The sequence below is a fragment of the Neovison vison genome, chromosome 9, assembly GCF_020171115.1.
Source record: "Neovison vison isolate M4711 chromosome 9, ASM_NN_V1, whole genome shotgun sequence".
In the NCBI taxonomy this organism is placed as follows: Eukaryota; Metazoa; Chordata; class Mammalia; order Carnivora; family Mustelidae; genus Neogale; species Neogale vison.
This window is the reverse complement of record NC_058099.1, coordinates 3882216-3901350: the sequence shown is the minus strand read 5'-3', so window position 1 is coordinate 3901350 and position 19135 is coordinate 3882216. Positions and strand designations below refer to the sequence as shown.

At 56.9% G+C, this 19135-nt stretch overlaps 1 protein-coding gene across 1 annotated transcript in view; it reads left to right on the top strand.

Annotated features, from left to right (window-relative positions):
- The window catches only part of CFAP77 (cilia and flagella associated protein 77), a 121839-nt gene that overhangs the window by 97948 nt on the left and 4756 nt on the right, over nt 1–19135 (top strand). Inside the window, exon 5 of the mRNA XM_044264220.1 lies at nt 180–281. Within this exon, the coding sequence (XP_044120155.1) occupies nt 180–281 (102 nt within the window). The remainder of the gene's footprint in view (nt 1–179; nt 282–19135) is intronic.

Genomic DNA, 19135 nt, shown 5'->3' with positions numbered 1-19135 from the left:
GGAGCCAGGGCCGCGGGGGGGGTGGGAGGGAAGCAGTGGCCTCGGAGAAGAGAGGAACGCAACCCAGGAGTCGGCAGCACCAGGAAGCCCAACCCTCTGCCCTCGCCTCCCTTCATCGTAGCGCGGACTCCTCCGGGAGCCGGGAGACGGCCTCACCTCTGCATTTGTCTGGCCTGTAGGTGATCCTGGGGAAGCTGTATGAGACCCGGAGCAGTCAGCTGAGAAAGTACAAGCCGCCCGTGAAGCTGGATGCCCTCTGGCATATGCCTCACTTCCAGAAGGTCAGTCTCGCCTCCAAATGCCTCTTCCCATACCCACGGCGGATGCCTACCACTTTGCCCGGTCTTTACCCGTCCTCTAGACAGTGAGACGCTGTGGGCTTCTAGCCACTGGTGGGCACAATGACAAATATTACATGGCTGGTATATTGTCTTGTCACCCCACTGATTCTTCACACTCACTGGAGTTGGGGGGCTGCTGCCACCCTCGCTGCACAGACGGGGAGCGGAGCCCTCGCTGGCTTCGGTAGCGACCTTGTGCGGAACCCGGCCGTTGGACCCCAGAGCCTGGGTGTCTGTCTACACCACAGAGGGCGCTGTCTGGGTCAAAGACCTCCAGTGTGGTCACGGAGGCACCACATCCTGCCGTGGGGACTTGAGGGGGAGGACAAGCCCACACCACCAGCGCTAGGCCTCCTGGTAGCGTGGAATTCCTGGGGACGGGGGAGCAAATCTCCACTGGGGGCTGACGCCCGCCGTGCGCCAGCCTCAGAACGCACCCTGGTGTTCATCAGGCCACGAGCCCTGTCGCACCCGGAGTGGGATCTCCCTTCAGTGCCTTTTCGCAGGGGAAGAGCTGTGTGAGAGCCGGGGAGGGTAGGCGCTGTCCCGAGGAGGGGAACAGGGAAATCTCGGACAGCAGCTTCCGCGTGGGAAGGGAGCTCTGCACGCCGAGCTCGGGTCCAGCGGACCTTTCTAGGGGGCCACAGGGACACGCCTGGCCTCAGGAAGACAGCTGGACGAAGCGACATTCCCGGCCAGCCCAGCCCACCCGTGGTACTGAGTTAAACTGCAATTTGGACGATGAAGGGGCCAGTGCCTTCCTGAGCCTAATGCACTCGAACAAGCTGCCGAGCGCCGTGGAGACGCCTGCTGCCCACCCCCCCACGCGGCCCCGCGCGGCCTGCCCACGCGGCCTCCGTCAGCATATGTCAGTGACCATCCGCCCGCCGCCCGTCAGCCCGCACCACCCCGCACACGAACGTGACCGTCGCCGAGCCGAAGGCGCCGGGATTCCCTGCCCGTGTCGCTTTGTAGCTTTTCTGTTTTGGCCGGGCGGCCGCAAGGCTCACCCTGGTTTCTCTGTCTCCCCGGTTTCCTGCCTTTTAACCACGTTCTCCCCCCCACCCCCGCCCAGCTTCCTTCCTGGCCTTTTCTCCGTCATCTTTCCTCCTTTGCTCTTTTCGCTCCAATTTTTCCCTCTGATTTTCCCTGGGAGGCTGCCCAGGGAGGGACGGGAACCTGGAGGGACGGGAACCCAGAGCTCCGTGAGCACAAGAGGCCGTGGACGGGACTCAGCCCTGCGGCGTCATCCCCTGTCCCCGGCTCCGATTTAGAATCTGCCCCGAGCTACTGAGGCAGGGGACAAAGGAGGGCTCAGGTGGTCTTGGGCCAGAGGAGCAAGGAAAGGGCCCCCACCCCTACCCCCACCCCGACTCTCCCATACCAGGAGGGCACGTCTCCCAGCCGGTGTCCCCATGGTCCCGGCCCTGAGTCGGACACGAACAAACCAGTTTCTGTTTTCAAAAGGGGGGGTTGACTCAGCTGTGCTACGCTCTTCCGGTCTAGACTGCTGTCACTGAAATGTGGTGGGAGCAACAGGGGGCAGCCTGTGAAGGCCACCCCTGTCTTCGGCACCAGGCACCACGCTAAGACATCTCTGTGTACTGCTGTACTTCGTCTTCGGAGCGAGTGCCCCCCACCCCCACCCCCGCGGCTCCGGGGCACGGAGCGGAAGCAGAGTCTGGGCTGTCCTCCCCAGTGAGCGGGCTGGTGGGGCCTGGAAGACTGGCTCCTCTGACCGTGGGCCCCAAGCTTCAACACATGACCCGCAGCGCCATGGAAACAACGAGAAAGCATAAACATGCCCGCCCCGGGATTCACGGGGTGCTTTTCATCTTTTTGGGGATGTTCGTGGGTTTCTGGAAGGTCTTCAGTAGGACTCTCAGAGCAAGGCTTGTCCCTGGGCACCACTGTGGTCAGCCCAGCAGAGACTCTAGCCCCCCAGAGTGATGCTTTTATGGATGCAACCCTTGATCCCCACTTTGGGAAAACAGTAGCAACGGGAAGCGTTTAGCTCTCACTATGCGCCGAGCGCTGGACATGCATTATGTCACAGAAAGGACACCCCCTCGGCTGATATGCAACTTGAGGCCCCGCAGGCTGAAGGACCGTGCCCGGTAGGAAAGGGTCCCGCGTTCCGTCCTGAGGGTCCTTCCCTCACTTCCGGCTGCGTCATAGCAGGTGCCTCTCCAGCCCAGCGGGGCTCCTTTCTCCCCTTCACAGTGTGCATCCTCACTGCAATTAATTAGTTAATTGGGCAATTAGTTGTCCATCTTCCCCAGCAAAATGGGAGCCCCTAAGGCCCATGGCTGTTGTGACCCCCACGGCATCCCCAGAGCCCCCCACCCAGTGAGCGGTCAGTGAATGTCTGCGGGAAGAATGAATGAAGGAGGAGATGAATGAATAAATGACCAGGACGGCACAGAATGGCAGAAGAATGAAAAAGCCTTTCACAGACTCGCCGAACGTCCCTTCCCGACCCGAGCATCCTGGCATCCCCTATTCTGGCAGCCCCCACCGGGTCCGGGCTCCAGAGGGCCAGTGCGGCGGCGACGGCGGCCGAGGGCTACTCAGCGTCCTGCCTGGAGCCCCAGGAGGGTCTTTGTCTGTGCCTCGAGTCTCCAGCCACCGCCTCCCCACCCCAGCCCCATTATGAAAGGGAAAAGCGCTTCCAAAAAAGTTGAACCTGTCACAGTGATGGATAACCTAAATGGACTCTCCCAGCTCAGAACAGATGTCGACGCTGAACCCTGTCAGAAATAATTAAACACCTCTCCCGTGGAAAAGCAGCAGGCAGGGGCGCGGCGGCCTGCTCCCTGCGCTGGGTCAACGCGAGCAAGCTGGCTGCCTGCACCACGCTGCCGGCCCGCGAGGGGGCCGCCCAGACGCTCCCCGGCCCCAGCACCTCGAGGGGCGCTCAGCGGCGTCCTGGCCCCGCCCCCGCCCGGGACCGTACCCGTGCGACCAGCCACGGGCTGCCTGGGATTCCAGTGCCCATTCTGGTCTGTGCCACCAGCCTTTGCCACCGATGCCCGGGGCCCAGAGAGGGGGTCAGCCCACCACTGGCCAGTGCCCAGGGCACGGATGCCATGCCGCCAGCTGGCTAAGAGGCTCTCCGGGCCTCGTTTCCTCACCTGAAAGTGAAGGTGGTACTGTTCTAAAGTCTCTCCTCCAGACCGAAGGCTAATGATCCCAGGAGCCGTGTGGGAGGGGGCTGGTGGCTCTTGGAGGTGGCAGACCCCAATCCCAGAGTGAACTGCCAGGGAAAACAGCTCAGACTCTTCCCCAGGCTCCCATTTTGGGGAAGGATGTGAACGCACCTCCTCCCATCCCTAGCAGAGGGATTGCTGGGCTTGGAGCCGGCACCCTCTGTGGCCAGTGGCAATGGGGCTCATGCCCTTCCCCAGTGTGTTGGGGGGCTGCGGGGAGGGAGGAGGGAACCCGCATGCTATGTCTGTGTGCGCACATGACTCAGGGTCAGCGGCCCTGGGTCACATGGTGACCCTGACTCTCCCTACCTGTCACATGGCTTTACTGGTCCCCGTCCCCATTCCGTCTTCTGAGCATGGGGCTAGCAGAAGGATTCGATGACACACTAATGCCTTCGGCAGGACACCTGGACTCTGTTCAGGTGTCAACAAATGACATCCGCCCTGGAGACGGGCCTGGTGATCATTCATTCATTCCCTCATTCATTCACAAATCTCATTCAGCATCTTGGTGCCAAGTCCTGCTCTCGGGGCCGATGTCATACTGCCGGAGGGTCCCTGGTGACCGGCAAGGGTGACATGGGTAGATGGACAGAAGGCTGTACGGCTAGAAGGGGAAGTTTGGAGTGGCTCTATCTGGGGTGTCCAGAAGCCTGAAATGGTGGGGAGACCCCAACCCTAGCTGGCAGCCGGAGCGGGGGGTGGGGCCAAGCACCATAAATTTACCCCCACCCACGTGATCCTGATACAGGCTGGCCCACCTGGTCGGGTTTTTGAGGCAGGGACCAGAATCCAGGCTTGCCTGTTGGGGGGCGGGATTAGTAATAAAGTCCACCTTCTGCTCTCAAAAGTGACCCAGTCTGAACCACGCATCCTACGGCCGCCTGATGTTAAGCCAAGAAAATCAGACGGTTCATCCTTCTTTATAATGACTTCCCCGTGATAGCAATCCAAAGACAAATGTGGGGGCAGTGGGTCCCATGTCTGTGCGGCGGCACCCCCACAGCGGGGTAAGCCCTGACGAGCCGGTGAAGGAGCTGACGGACCCCGCACTGCCCTCGCACAGTGTGTGATCCCAGGGAGCAGGACACAGCCACTGAAACCAGGACCTTGGTCTACTCACTGCCATGTTCCTGACCCATGACGCGCGCTGTGTGACGTCGTAGGGATAGAGGCCCCCCTCCCCCGAGCGCTCAAGGACAGACGTCTGGGGGAGCGGCCCCCAGGCAGGAGCAGCGGCGATCCCTGGGGCGGCTGGAGGCTGAGGCTGAGTTTTACCTTCTCTGATGCTCCTTTCTGCATTTTTTGAATTTTTACAGTGAGTGTATGACCTTTACAAAACCAGTAAGGCTGGGTTTTGTTTTTGTTTTTGTTTTTGTTTTTAATGTGTCTGAAAGGTAGGGACACTACATCCTTCTTCGGGTGCTTGTCCCAGGGCTCAAGCCCCCTTCAGCCCAGTCCCTCCTGAACTCAGAGTCCCTCCGGTGTCGCTGGCCATGCTTGGTTTCTCGCCCTGGGTTTCCATCAGGCGCAGAGATCAGAGGCCGGCGCTCTCCCAGCAGTGAAGGCGGCCAGCTCCCCGAGTCTGGCTCTATCTGGCCAAGTCCGTGTTATAACTAGAGATCCCAAACCCATTTTGGAGGGAGGTTTGCCCAAGCATCTCGAGGTCAGCCCTCACGCCGAACAAGGCGCCTCTCCCCCGACAGACCTGTCTGTCTTCCCTAGTGCCAATACCCACGGACATTACATAGTCATTCAGTCACTAAAGTATGAACAAATTGACTATATTTTCATTTGGCTTTCGGTTCCCGCCCCACTGCTTTAGAATAATGGCCCAAGCTATTAAGCTAACAGTTTGATTTACAAGCTCTTGTGCTCTGAATGCTGGGATCAGACTCCTCTCTTTGTGGAAGACTAACCCTGCTTGGGTCTCCTGGGCCCCTGGCTCCCTAATAGAACCGGAGACGGCGTGAGAAAAAAAAAAATCAGCAGTCAGCCAAGCAGCGACACCCAGAGATACAGCTGATTAGTGAAAGCTGCTGAATCTAAGAAAAGGATTTTCTTTCCCACCTTTAAGCTTCCTTACAAATCATAGCCGGCTGGAAAGTTAACTCTCTGTTAAACCCCCAGAGCGGGGTCCGAGCCTGTCCACCCGGCTGCTGCCCCCTCTCCCAAGGGCCCACGACATAGGAGCCCTTCTCCCGACAGGTGTGCTCAGCCCCAAAGTCACTCCGTCCAGACGCAGGAAGGACAGGTGCCAGATCTGCTGCCCCTCCCGGAGGTCCCAGCACCAGTGGTATATTTTAAGAATCCTCTCTCGCTCTGTCGCGTTGGAATAAGAATCAGCCCATGCCGCCGCGTCGGGCACGGAGAGCCGGGATGGAATGTGTCACACGCGGAAACAGGGCGCTAGGGAGAGTGATTCAGAGAATTCAGAGGTCCTGAGGCAGGTGACATTTCTTCCCTAAATATGGATGCCCCCATTAGAAACCAGATCAGGGTGCAGAAGAGCTGCCTCACCGGACAGATAAGAGCGGGGGTTTAGTTGGTTTTACATAATTTGGCACCTTGGAGGGACAGAAATTTTAGGCACCTGTTCATGAGGTGACCTTGCTGCTCGATACTGGCAAGTCGCAGAGAGCCGGAGCTGAACCTCCGGGGACGGGAACAAGGGGAAAGGAGGGGCGGGAGGTGGGGGGGGCAGCGGCAAACCTCCTGGAAGGGCAGGACAAATCTGGGTTCCCAGGAGGCAGAGGGAGATGCCAGGCGTCAATGTTGGGGTCCAGAGAGGTGGGAGCTGCCGCTTCTAACTGGGGACCCCCAGCCTGACTGTCCCCTTTACACTTTGGCACTTGGGAACTCTCGGTTCTCTAGAGAAAGCTCTTCTCCCCCACCAGGGGGCAAAAAACATCTCAAATTTTGTGTGGAGAATCAACCAGAAAATAGACAAGACAGCGTGTTTGGGCGTCAGGCATGTATTTCTAACCTCCAGAGAAAGCTAGAATCCCCCCTTGAATTTGGGGGACTCAGTGGGGCTTCGTGGGTCTCCAATGTCTTCTTCCAGCTCTTCCCCGAGAGAACAGTCCTTGGTGATCCACATGGGATCTGCCGGCTTGAGCAGGACTTGGGGCTAACCTCTGAGCACCTCACTGCCACGTGTCCCCACGCCTCCGCCTCTGTCACCGGGCACCATGCGGTCACCGGGACGGATCCAGAGCTGCCTAGCTCGTGGCCAGCAGCAGGTTCCAGCAATAAACAACGTTAAATGATTTGCTCGCGTGACCTGAACTTCGTCAAAAGTGCGGGCGAGACGACCCAGGAGGCTGGTATCCTTGTGTCTCAAAGCCACAAGCAATCAATACGGTGGACCCCCGGGACCCACTGGTGTCCCTCAGAGATGCAGAGTCTGCCGGTGACAGAGAGCAAGTGTCGCGGAGAAAGTGAGAAGATGGGGGTGTCTGCCGGCCTCTCCCCTTCCCCTCCTCAAAGACGTCGTGGGCAAAGATGGGCTAGATCGCCCAAGAGAAGGGGGCGCTGGGACCCCAGTCCAGCAGCAGGATGAGCCGGGGGGGGCGTATCCAAAAAGTCCCTCGGAGGCGGCGCTGCCAAAGGCGGTGACGATGACGACGCCCGGAGCTCGCACATCTGGAGCTCGCACATCTGGAGCACCTCTTGGGAGCTCTGAGGGCCTCACCTTGTGCCAATGCTCCCAATAACCCTCCGTGGCCGAGAAGAGCCGCGCTGTCTCAGAGGGGACGCGCCTGTGCCGGGAGGCCTGAGGTCATGTGCACAGGCCCAGCACCCACGAGCGGTACAGTGGCGGCTTGCGCCCTCTGGCCGGCTGCCCCAGGCCTCAGGCTTTGGTGGAGCCCAGAAATACTACGGACCTGAAACTGAGGTCAGGGGCCAGTTTGGGGCTAAATGTTGGACCTGGGAAGGAGAGTGAAGGGCGGTCAGGAACTGGGCTTTTATAGGTGTCCAGAGGGTCGTGGCCAGCCCTGCTCTGGCTGACTTAAGCCTTTGCAATAAACAAAACTTCCCACTGCCCTGAAAGCCTTTAGATCTTGATAAAACACCGGAGTGTCTTTTAAATATTTGGCCCCAAGGCTGAAAACAAGACAGGCCATTGATCGAGACCTGCTTCAGGAAAAGGCGGGAGGCAGAGCCGGAGCCGGGAGGGCTGAGCCTGGGGGCTCCCTCGTGCTGGCCTGGGTGCTGCACCTGTAAAGTGTGACAATGGCAGAGGGCAAGCGCGGGTCGTGGGTGCGACGCGCTTGGCATGGGCCTGGCCAGGGGACGGTCGTGGAGCAACGCACCCTCTGTGTGGGGCAGGGTTACGGAATCCATTCCTACGGATGCAACTTGGCTGTGCCTGCGGTCCTCTGAGGAGAGCTTTAAAATGCAGATTCCAGGGCCGCCCGGGTGAGGCTCAGTCGGTTGAGCATCTGGCTCTTGATTTCAGCTCAGGTCATGATCTCAGGGTCACAAGATCAAGCCCCGGGATAGGGTCTGCGCTGAGTGTGGAGTCTGCTTGGGATTCAAAAAACTTGCAGATTCCAGGGCCCACCCCAGGATCCATTCGAGTGGGTCTGGGGTGGCCTCCAAGCCTGCATTTTCTTTTTTTAAGATTTATTTATTTGACAGAGAGTGTGAGAGATCAAAAGCAGGGGGAGCAGCAGAGGGAGACGGAGAAGCAGGCTTCCCGCCGAGCAGGGAGCCTGACGTGGGGCTCGATCCCAGGACCCCGAGATCACGACCTGAGCAGAAGGCAGAGGCCTGACCGACGGAGCCACCCAGGCGGCCCCAGGCCTGCATTTTCGGCAAGCAGCTCCTGGAGCTCCCTGGCCCTTGTCAGCTGCCCCGGGCAGAGATTTAGACACGCACGTACCGCGGTGTGCGGGTGCACCCCGTGTGTCTGCTCTGAACCATGCTGGGGCCTCTGTCGGAAATGTGCCTGTGGGGGAGGCAGGTTCTCATCTGATACACAGCCCCGAGGACTACCGACCTCCGTTGGTCTGCTCCGGCGGCTACACCAGATACTGCAGACGGGGTGGCTGCCGCAGCCGACATCAATCTCTCAGTTCTGACAGCTGCGCGCCCGAGGTCAGGGCACCTGCGGGGTGTGGTTCTGGTGAGAGTCTCCCAGGCCGGCCCGGAGAGAGAGGAAGCGGGCTCTGCAGCGCCTCTCCTTACACGGGCACTGATCCCGTCCTGGAGGCCGCCCTCCTGACCCTGTCCGAACCTAGCTGCTCCCTACTCTCCGCCCCAGATGCCATTGCACCGGGGCCAGGGCTTCAACGCAGGAATATCGTGCCCAGCCGCTTCCTTCTCACATTCAGCCAAAACCTGCCCGCCTTCCCTGAACCACCCGCCCCGGGCTGAGCGGCAGCCGTGCGGAGACTGTCTCTGCGTGGACGCCTTCGTTCTTGATGGCTCCTCCGGGGGCACAGCTCCGGCGTCAGAAGTGGGGTGCTGTGTGGCAGTGACAGCGGACTGCCCGGGTGCCACGACCTCTACCACGCGGTGTCGTGTTCTCCACCTTTACCCACAGTCACAGAACATTCCTCAACGTGGGGCACCTGGGTGGCTCAGTCGGCTGCCTGTGTGACTCTTGGTTTCGGCTCAGGTCACCACCATGGGGTCGTGAGCCCCATGTCAGGCTCGGCACTCGGCTCGCAGTTCACTTCAGATCCGCTCGCCTCCCTCCTCTGCTTCTCCCCTGCTTGCACACTCTCTCTCAAATAAATGAACAAGTAAATAAAATCTTAAAAAAAAAAAAAAGATTTGTCAGCTTGAACTGCCTTTGCATATATTTGTGAGACCGTGGTCAGTGTCATTTGAGTCATTTAATATGATAATTGGTGTGAGTTCATCCATCTTCCCCTCTGTCTATCCATTCATCAGTCTGTTCATCCATCCATCCATCCATCCATCCATCCATCTGTCCATCCATCCATCTGTCCGTCCATCCATCTGTCCGTCCATCCATCCATCTGTTCATTCATCCATGTGTCTATCCATCCACCCATCCATCCCTCCAACCATCCATCCATCTGTCCATCCATCCATCCGTCCGTCCATCCATCCATCTATTCGTCCACCTGGCCATCTAGGCAAGATTGGTTTCGGCGTCTACAGAGTGCCCCAGCAGCCGAAGAACCCCAAGACCTCTATCAGTGTCCAGGCTGTCGCTCGTCCTCCAGAACATGCCCAGAATATGGCAGGACGTCCTTGGTGTCGAGCTGAGGACACTTCCCTCCACTCCTATTTCTGACTCGGCAGGGTCGGCCCCGTCAACCACAGAAAGGTTCATTCCTTCCTAAGAGTTGCCCTCTCCCAATTCTTCCTGCTCATTATTTCAATAAAGGAAAAGGGGAAAGACCATGAGCGTCCAACCCAGCGGGCCACGGACACCACACCTCTGAGCGCGCGCCCCGCCTCGCCGGCAGAAGCTCGGCTGTTCGACAGCCGGTATGAATAAGCGATGAGGCACCGCCGGGCACTGTGCGGACGGCTCAGCAAAGGACTTAATTTGCAACCAAGCACAAAATCAAAGACGCTGTCAACCAAGGAACCGAGCGCCTGGATAACCACCTTGCACTACCTGAGGAAGCACCGTCAGGTACACTTCCAGAGAAAGTAATTAAGGAATCCCCATTGTCTAAAACCAGCAGCGAAATTTGGAGCTCTGGAATTTGATGCTCGCTGGGGATCCGGGGTCTTCTCCCAGCCTGATCCTTCATCAGGATGAATGGCGGAGGCCGACGAGGGGATCCGCCGGTGTGTCTCCCCCTCGCTCTCCCAAAGACACCCCTCCAGCACCTGGTGCTCCTGGAAGCCTTGTCTTGTCGGACGAGCAGCAGGCAGCAAATGAGGTCACTGCCTGTGGGACGGGGGTGACATTCATACACGGATCGTAGACCTCTCTGAGATCTGCGAGTGCCAATTAGCATTTATGAGGGACCCGTGGCGTTCACCGTGCCCGGACCGACATGCACGGCACCGGAACACGGTCCCCGGCGTCGGGGAGTCTACACTCGCGCTCAGATCTACACGCAGCTGCTGCACGTGCCAGGGCGCCCAGCCCGGCGGGAGAGCCCGCTGTGAGCTTGCCTTAATATTTATAGCAAGTGGCCTCTTCTGACGGGGACGATGTAGACCTGTCTGCAGGGGTGCAGCCCCACGGCCTCCGCTGGGGAGCCCGACTGAGGCGCCAGCCGAGTGGCCGGGACGTCCGCTCCCAGACGCCGGGGAGGGCTGTAACAACGTGCCTCCTTCTCGGACTCCCTCCTTGGCTCTTACTTGAGCTTAAAATAAAAGACTAGGTCCTGCTGTCCACGGCAGATGGGACTCCCACGACCGGCCAGAACCTGCCCTGCGACGCTTGCGAGCGGGCAGAGCGGGCTAAGGACCCCGGCGGAGGTCCCCCCTCTCCCGCTGGCAGCTGGACGCGCGACGGTCACCTCCCCAGTGAATAGCGCCCCGCAGCCTCCCGTCCTCTGGGCCCCCGGGAGGAAAAGGGGCCCCTCCCCGGCAGCTCTGCCTGTCAGGGCGTCTGTTGACAACCCCATTGAAAACAGCTTCCACTGCCGCCGTGAAGGCTCTTCTGTCTCCCGTGCACCGCTCCCTCAGACAGTTTTTGGAAGGCGAAGCGTCTGGAAGGCACGCGCCCGCCTCCCCCCGGCCCGGCGCGCAGGGAGAGAGGCGTCAGCCGGGGTGAGCGGGGCTGACGGGCCTCCTCACCTGGCCCCACGGTGCACCGCCTCCAATTAAATCAAAATGGCTTGTTTTTAATGGTCTTTTACACTGACAAGTGGGCGATCATTTTGGGCCGACTAGCTGTCAGGGAGCGGAGGCAAATCCTCGGTTGATAATGCCCAATGCTTCCAATTAGGAGCCGAGGCCGCTCCTGGCGCGCTAACGATTCCCCAGCCGCCCCCGAGGCCCCTTTGGCGCCGGTGTTTCTTCTCGCCTCCTCCGCCGCAAATTACTGACACAAAACGGAAGGCCCCGCGTCTCCTCCGCCACGCCAGGCCGGGCCCTGTTGGGCTTAATGAGCCGATGGAAGTTTCGTGGCGCCGGCGCTAAATTCTTTTCTTGTCTGACAGCCGCTCGGCTAAGGCGAGTGTTGACCTTATAAAAGATTTAGTGTTTCTCATTATTTTCTGTCAAGCTTCACAAGTGACGGCTCTGCGGTTATCATTTGCATCCTGGCGCGTGCGCGTGTGCGTGGGTCTGTGTGTGCGCGTGTGTGTGAGTGTGTGCGCGCGCGTGTGCATGTGTGCGCGCACGTGTGCATGTGTGCGCGTGAGCACACGCACTGGATGGAGGCTCCGGGGTGGAGACGGCGAGCAGGAAGGGGTCCCTCTCTCCCTGCCTCGCCTCGGGCTCCCGCGCGACAGCTTCCAGCGCGACATTCTCCCCGGGCTGAGCTGCTTCAACGAGGAGCCGAGAAGCAGAGCGGAGGTGACGGATGGCGGGAGGGACGGCCTCCAGACCCCCGGACGGCGCCTCCGTGCGGCCTCCCAGAGACTGGCCGACTCCAGCGGCCCGGACGTGCTGGGCGAAAGGAGGGTGCGAGCCAGACGTGCTGCTCGGCGTGGTCTCCGGGCCACCCTTTATTTGGTTTTTTTTTTATATTTTTTTGACGTTCATTTAAGCCAACTCCACACCCAACGTGGGGCTCGAACTCACGACCCCGAGACCAACAGCGGTATGCTCTCCCGACTGAGCCAGGCAGGCGCGGCACCCCCCGCCCCATACTTGAGGCCTCATCGGGGGGAACCCACTTCTCTTACACGTCCGTGTCAAGCCATTACCTGCAAGCTCCTCCCCTGGCTTTGCATCCTACATAAGGACTTAGTGGTTTTTAAAAGCTGAACCGCTAAAAAAGAGGTGCCATCTATTGCTACCCCCTTCCCCGCCCCCCACAATGTGACAACAGCAGCGCTGGTCAGTCGCCACCCCGTGCCTGTGCCCGCTGCCGCACTGGGACCGCTCCAGGTTAACAAGACTCCAAGGAGCGCGTGCTGGTTCCTTCGCCAGCCTCCTGCTGGCCCCGCCATCCCATCCCTTCGGTCACTGCGCCCTGCCCTCGCTCACGGACCCCCCGGCCAGCCCCAGTGAGGATCACCCGAGGGGACCTGAAGAAGGAGACAGAGTTCAGGGCAGACGAGCACATGGATGTCTTCTCCTGGGGATTCTGAGTCTTTCTTTGTCTCCAATGGAGGAGACGCTCTCGTCATCTGTTACAGCAAAAACCTGGCACCGTCTCCCTCCCACGGCCATGGCAAAATTGTCACTTGATCCCTACACACTTTTACATGAGCTTCGGTTCAGCCCGAGAGTAATTTATACCAGAACAGCCACCCTCCGTCTATTGGAGCTGCTTCGCTCTGGGAAATGCCCGCCGTCCTGCCTGCCCGCCGTCCCTGCCTTAGAGGGGCCGTGTAGACAAACTGCGAAGGAAGACCTTCTTTTCGTGGTGCCTTCATATGCTTCGTGTGTAGAGGAAATCAAATACGGCCCACTAAAGGAAAACAGGTAAGCTGGGTTTCATCAAAATGAAAACCTTTGATGCTTCAGACGGTACTAAGAAAGTGGAAAGACAACCCACAGAGTAGGAACAAGTATTTGTAGACCGCGTCTCTGATGCGGGACTTGTAACGATGAACAAAAATATCGTCCTTACAACTCCGTAACGGAAAGACAAATAATCGAATTTTAAACGGGCAAAGGACTGAATCGATGTTTTCCCAAAGATACACGGATGGCCAACAAGCACAGGAAGGACGCCCGGCCTGGCAGCCATCGCGGAAGCACAGATCAAAGCTCAGCGAGACAGCACTCCGCTTCCACGAACTTGGACAGCTGCAATCCAAACAGCAGACAAGAACAAGTGTTGGTGAGGATGTGGGGACTGGAACCTTCTACGTTGCTATGAGAATATGAAATAGTGCGGCCACTTTGGAAAACCCTGTGGCAGTTCCCTCCAAAGCCTAAACATAGAGTTCCCATATGCCCGGTGATTCCACTCCGGGTATCTCACCAAGAGAAAGGAAAACAGGTGTCCACATGTCAACTTGGGCACAATGTTCACAGCGTATTCTTTTTTTTAAAAGATTTCATTTATTTATTTGACAGAGAGAGAGAGAGAGAGAGAATGAATCACAAGGAGGCAGAGCAGCAGGCAGAGAGGGAGGGAGAAGCTGTTTCCCCGCTGAGCAGGGAGCCCAACCCAGGGCTCGATCCCAGGACCTCGAGATCATGACCCGAGCCGACAGCAGACGCTTGACGACCGAGGCCCCCAGGCGCCCCAACAGTGCATTCTTCATGTAGCCCCAAATGGAAACAACCTGATGTCCATCAGGTGATGAGCAGATCCACAAAATATAGGTCCCTAGAGCAGAATATTATTCAACTACGTGCGTGTGACATGAAGGGAAAGAAGCCAGTCACCAGAGACCGTGCCTCATATGACTCCATTTCTAGAAAATGTCCAGGCAAATCCACAGAGACGGAAAGGAGGCGTTGCCAGGAGCTCGGGGGAGGGAAACAAGGAGCAACTACAAATGGTATGGGGTTTCTTTTTGGGGCAATGAGAGTGGACGAGCCTATGAATGTACCTACAATCCCTGATTTATATACTCAGACGGGTGAGCCGTATGATGCGTGAATTATATCTCAAAAAGGCTCTTTTACCAAGAAGGTCAGGCCGCTTGGAATAAGAACACCCCGTTGAGTCAGAGGTGTGTGCGCGGCCCGGACGCAGTCTTTGGAGGCTGGCTTGCGGTGATAACCAGCTGCGGAGAAGTGGTCTCCGATGGTGAAGGAGGGTCCGGTCTGTTCTCAGCTCCCCTGGGTTATCCCCTGCAGTGCTCACGTCCCGGAAGCAGACCTGGGAGCCAGGCTGGATGCTCTCAGGAAGTTGAGTCAAACACCCGCCGTGATGTTACCTGGTTATTCATAGACGAGCATCTGGCAAAAAGAGTCATCGTCCAACTGGGATCCCAACAGCTGACTGGCCTTAGGTGATCCTCGGAAATGATCTACAGGTACCTGTGTGGCTTCTGGAATTAGCAAGTTGATTCTCATTTTCAAAGGCCTGCAGGGCCGGCTCGCCTTCTGCCTCAGAAAGTCTCAAAGAGCCCAAGAGTCAGTAGGCCAAGAACTGGGTCCCAGGTCCGGATTTGTGCGTAAGGTAGCTGGGTCTCCCTGGGCCGGAGTCTTTACCATCCCGAGTCCTCCGTGTCCGAGAAGGATGGCATCCCGCAGCCCCTCAGAGAGCGGTCGCTCTCCACGACCCCTCCGACCCCCCACTCCCCCCCACCCTGGCTCACCCAACATGGGGATTCTCATGGTGCCACGATAGACCTCCCAGGGAGGCAGGAAGTTTGTTTCCTAAGCCCGAGCTTGGATGTTCTCTGAAAACGCAGCTTGTGTCAGCAGGGAGGGTCAGGCCCTGTGTCCTTGTCCCATCTATTTTTGGACCACAGAGAAATCAGAGCCAGTAGCAGAATAACAACGTAGGGGACCAGATGTCTCGGGAGAGACCGTCCCCCTCGTTAATGACTTAAGCCGCAAACCTTGTACATCAGAGCTGAGGCCTCAGCCTGTTTGCCAAGGACGTCTTGCATGGACTTGTGCTCTGCCGGGGCCTCTGACCTCCAGCTGCCCTGAACTTGACAGAAATTACTGACCTGGGACTGATCCATAATTTCCAAGTACCTCTCATTAGAGGAGACAGGCCCTCAATCTTTTAAAGCAAAACCTCTCTCCCAGTCCCCGAGAGGCTGTCACTTAAAAAACAAACAAAAAACTAAACAAACAAAAAAAACCCCTGAACTAAACTAGATATCTGTAGCTTCTACAGCTGCCTTTAATTTATTTGTTTATTTTTTTAATCTGGCTGTTTTTTCCCCTCAAATCCTGCCATTTGCCTTCTTGGCCCCCAGACTTAGCACTGGAAGGCTGGGTGTCCAGTTGGGGACTACTGTGTGGCTGATGAGAGGGGACTGGCAGGTCAGCTAGCCCAGCTGCCCCTTTTAATAGGACCGTGTTGGGGGCCTGGATTCAACAGGCACGTGGCGAGGCCGCTCAGCCCGCACACCCGGCCAGCTGCAGCGAGTTCCTCCCGGCTGCGGCGAACACATGCACACGCCCTGCACGCGCATCTGGGGACGGTGTCACCCGTGACCACAGGGCCTGCCTCATGCTGTAAAGAGCCCCATGCCGCGTCTGCCTCCACCTCCCGCCTACAAAGAAGCCTCATGCCGAAGGGAGAAGACGGGAAAGAGACAGGGACGTTGAGGAGGTGACACGCTGCTCACTCTTCAGCGTGCGGACCCAAGCTGGCCCCCCCACCGAAGACCGATGTCACCAGGCAGGACGACCATGTCTTTCCTCCTTGGGTCTTGGACATTTCCTTCGGCACTGAGATGACTGTGCCCAGCGAAGCAGGGAAAATCTACCACGGGGACAGTCGGCACAAGCCAAAGTCACAAACCCCCGGTTGTGAACCTTCGTTGGACAGCAAGGCCCGTGACTCAAACAGAATCATACACAAATCTCCAGCAAATAAATCTCCTGGAACAGAGTAACTCTTAAGTTGTGCATGGAGGGAGGACCCCCCCCCCCACGCCTCCGTCACCTTGCCTGTCACTTCTCCAAAACGCAGTTCTAAAACCCCACCTCGTTGTGCTCACAATACAAAGAGAAAAGGCAGTGATTCCTTACAGATGAAACGGAGGCCCTCCCAGCTTCTCCTCCCCGCTCCCACTCCCTCCCCTCCCCAAGGCAGGGCAGGGCATGACTTCCAGCACCTTCTTTCCTTCCCGCTCTGCCTCACTAGATCCAGACTCTTGCCTGAACACCAAAGGGGACTCCTCCGTCGGTTTTAAATCTTTCATATAAATGGCATCATTCTTATGTTCTATTCCATAAATTCAACTTTCTTTCCCCGGCAGCATTGTTTTCGAGATTTCTACGCGTGAATTCAGACAGACCTAGAGCAGCGCTGTCCTATACAACTTTCTGTGACGATGGGAAAGTCCGTCGGGAGCCATGGGCCACATGGGGTCACTGAGAACTTGGAATGTGCTTAGTACGACAAAGGGACCAAATTTTTTATTTCACTTAATGGTTACTTCACTTGGTTACTTCAAAAGTAAATAGCCACATGTGGCTCGTGGCCACGGTGTTGGACGGAACCTCTCTGGGGCGTCCGTATTAACAGAAGCAGAGCGTTCCACTGCACGAATTTAGCACCTTTGGTTTGCCCAGTCCCCACCGATGGACGTGCCGCTGTTTCTAATCCCTGTGCTCCTGTGACCGTGAGGATTCTTGTACACAGCTCTTAGTGGACATTTTTGAAAGTCCTTTTAGGGTCTCCATCCAAACACAGACTCATTGGTTCAGGGGAAAGCACATGCCCAGCCTTTCCAGGTGATGCCCGATCACCTTGAGTGGTCAGACCGATCACCGCCCTTGCTAGAGGTCCCTGAAACCTCTAACGTCAGGCTCATTACCATTACTGCCGCCAGCGCGAAGGGCACGGAATGGCCTTTTCTTTCTTTATTCCCTGGTGACTGTGCTAGGATGAGAACGCCTCCTGCGTGTGTTGGCCTTCAGATCCCCCCTCCGTGAGGGGCCCGTTCGTTTCTTCTTCTTCCTGTTTTGTGATTGTGTTGGGACGCCAAGGCCACATTCATCCCCAACCCCCAACCGCATCTCTGCCTTATTCTGAGTCTCTGCCTGTATGTTATCCCCTTAAGAAGCCTTCTCTGGCCCCAAAGTAGGAGTCCGATTCTCTGTATTATAACCTCTTACAGATCTGGTATTCCGGGGCGCCCGGCGGCTTGGTCGGTGCTGCCTGCGACTCTTGATCTTGGGGTTGTGGGTTTAAGCCCCATGTTGGATCTAAAGCTTATTTTAAAAAAATAAAAATCTTAAAAAAAAAAAAAAGAAATCTGGTACTTCTTGTAGTACTCAGCACAACTATAATTGAGTAATTAGTTATGTGATTATATTTCTATCACTCTTTTCTGGGTCTGTGATAGCAGAGGCTTTCTAAACTCTTCCAGGCTCCTGGTGCCCAGCACAGAGTCCAGAACATAATAGAGACACAAACGACTGTTACAGAAGCCAAAGGACAATGGCCACATCTTACCCCCGAAGCCAGGACACACGGGCACCAGCTCCCTGATGGCAAAGTATCATTCCACCGGCGGTTTTCTGTTGAAAACAGATCACGCTTTCCAAGGAAGCATAAAAAAGTAAAAACGGAGCAAATACAAAGGGTCTGATTCATGCAAATTACCTCGGCACCAAAGAAGTTAAATTAGAAATCAGTCACAGATAGAACTAATACAATTGCCTGGAAATGTATAAAAGCATATTTATAAATCACTAAAAGACCAAAGAAGGAATCCAAACAGAAATCTGATAGAAATTAGATGAAAAGAGAATGGAACAAAAATAAGTATCCTCCAAACTCGAAACTGAGAGATCAAAGACAAGGGGGAGGGCAAAGAAGTTGCTCTTCTGGGTCACATAAACGGTGTTATTAGAAAAAGAAGGAGTGAAGGGTAATTAGCTCACAGATGACTCGAGATGCCGGGAAGAGAAGGACAGAGTGGCCTCAAAGAAGGAATCAGAAACCACGAGCAAAATTAATGAAAAGGGGAAGGTATGACAAGGCAGGGCTCAAACGAAAAGCCGATCCGTTGGAAGTGGATTGGAAGAGCATGGATGCGTCCAACCTTGTGGGAAATGGAATCCAGGAATCTAGATCCCACCGGGGGCCAGGCAGGGTCACAGGCGGCAGCGGGGGACGCGGAAAAGGCGGCGGGTGGGCTGCTGGCTCACTCTGCGGGGGCTGAGCCCAGAGGCTTCCCACCTGGGTTCTCACCGGGAGATGTGGATTCCATGGCGTCCACGTTCTCTTCCAACCCTCGTTCTCTGGGAATCTTTTATTCCAGTTCGATGGCAGAGAGTCAAGAAATATTGTCTGCGGGGATTAGGGATCCCAGGACCAGCGGTGGACACTAAGCTCTTCTGAGATCCAACGGTTGCTCAGCAACCTGCCTCGTGTCAACCAGGGGCACCAATTCGCTTTCCTTTCCTCTCATTTGCCCAGATTCTTCCCACCACGGGGCTTTGGTAGGTCCTCACATCTAGGACATTCTCTTCCCATCATCCCCTGCCCAGCCCGCTCACCTTCTCTAGAAAGGCCTTCCTGCCCCCCAAGCTGGAGTTAAATCCCCACCCATGGGTGCCTGGGTGGCTCAGTGGTTAAGCAACTGCCTTCGGCTCAGGTCATGATCCCAGGGTGCTGGGCTCCCTGCTTGACGGGAAGCCTGCTTCTCCCTCCCCCACTCCCCCTGGTTGTGTTCCTTCTCTCGCTGTGTCTCTCTCTGTCAAATGAATAAATAAAATCTTTAAAAAATTTTAAATCAAATCAAATCCCCATCCACGGTCCTAATAAATTGCCACTAAACATGCATAGTTTTCCACGGCCACCGCCCCCCCCCCGCCGTCCTGCAGGGTCCATGGTTGTACGTCGCCGCCCGTCTCCCTCACCGGCGT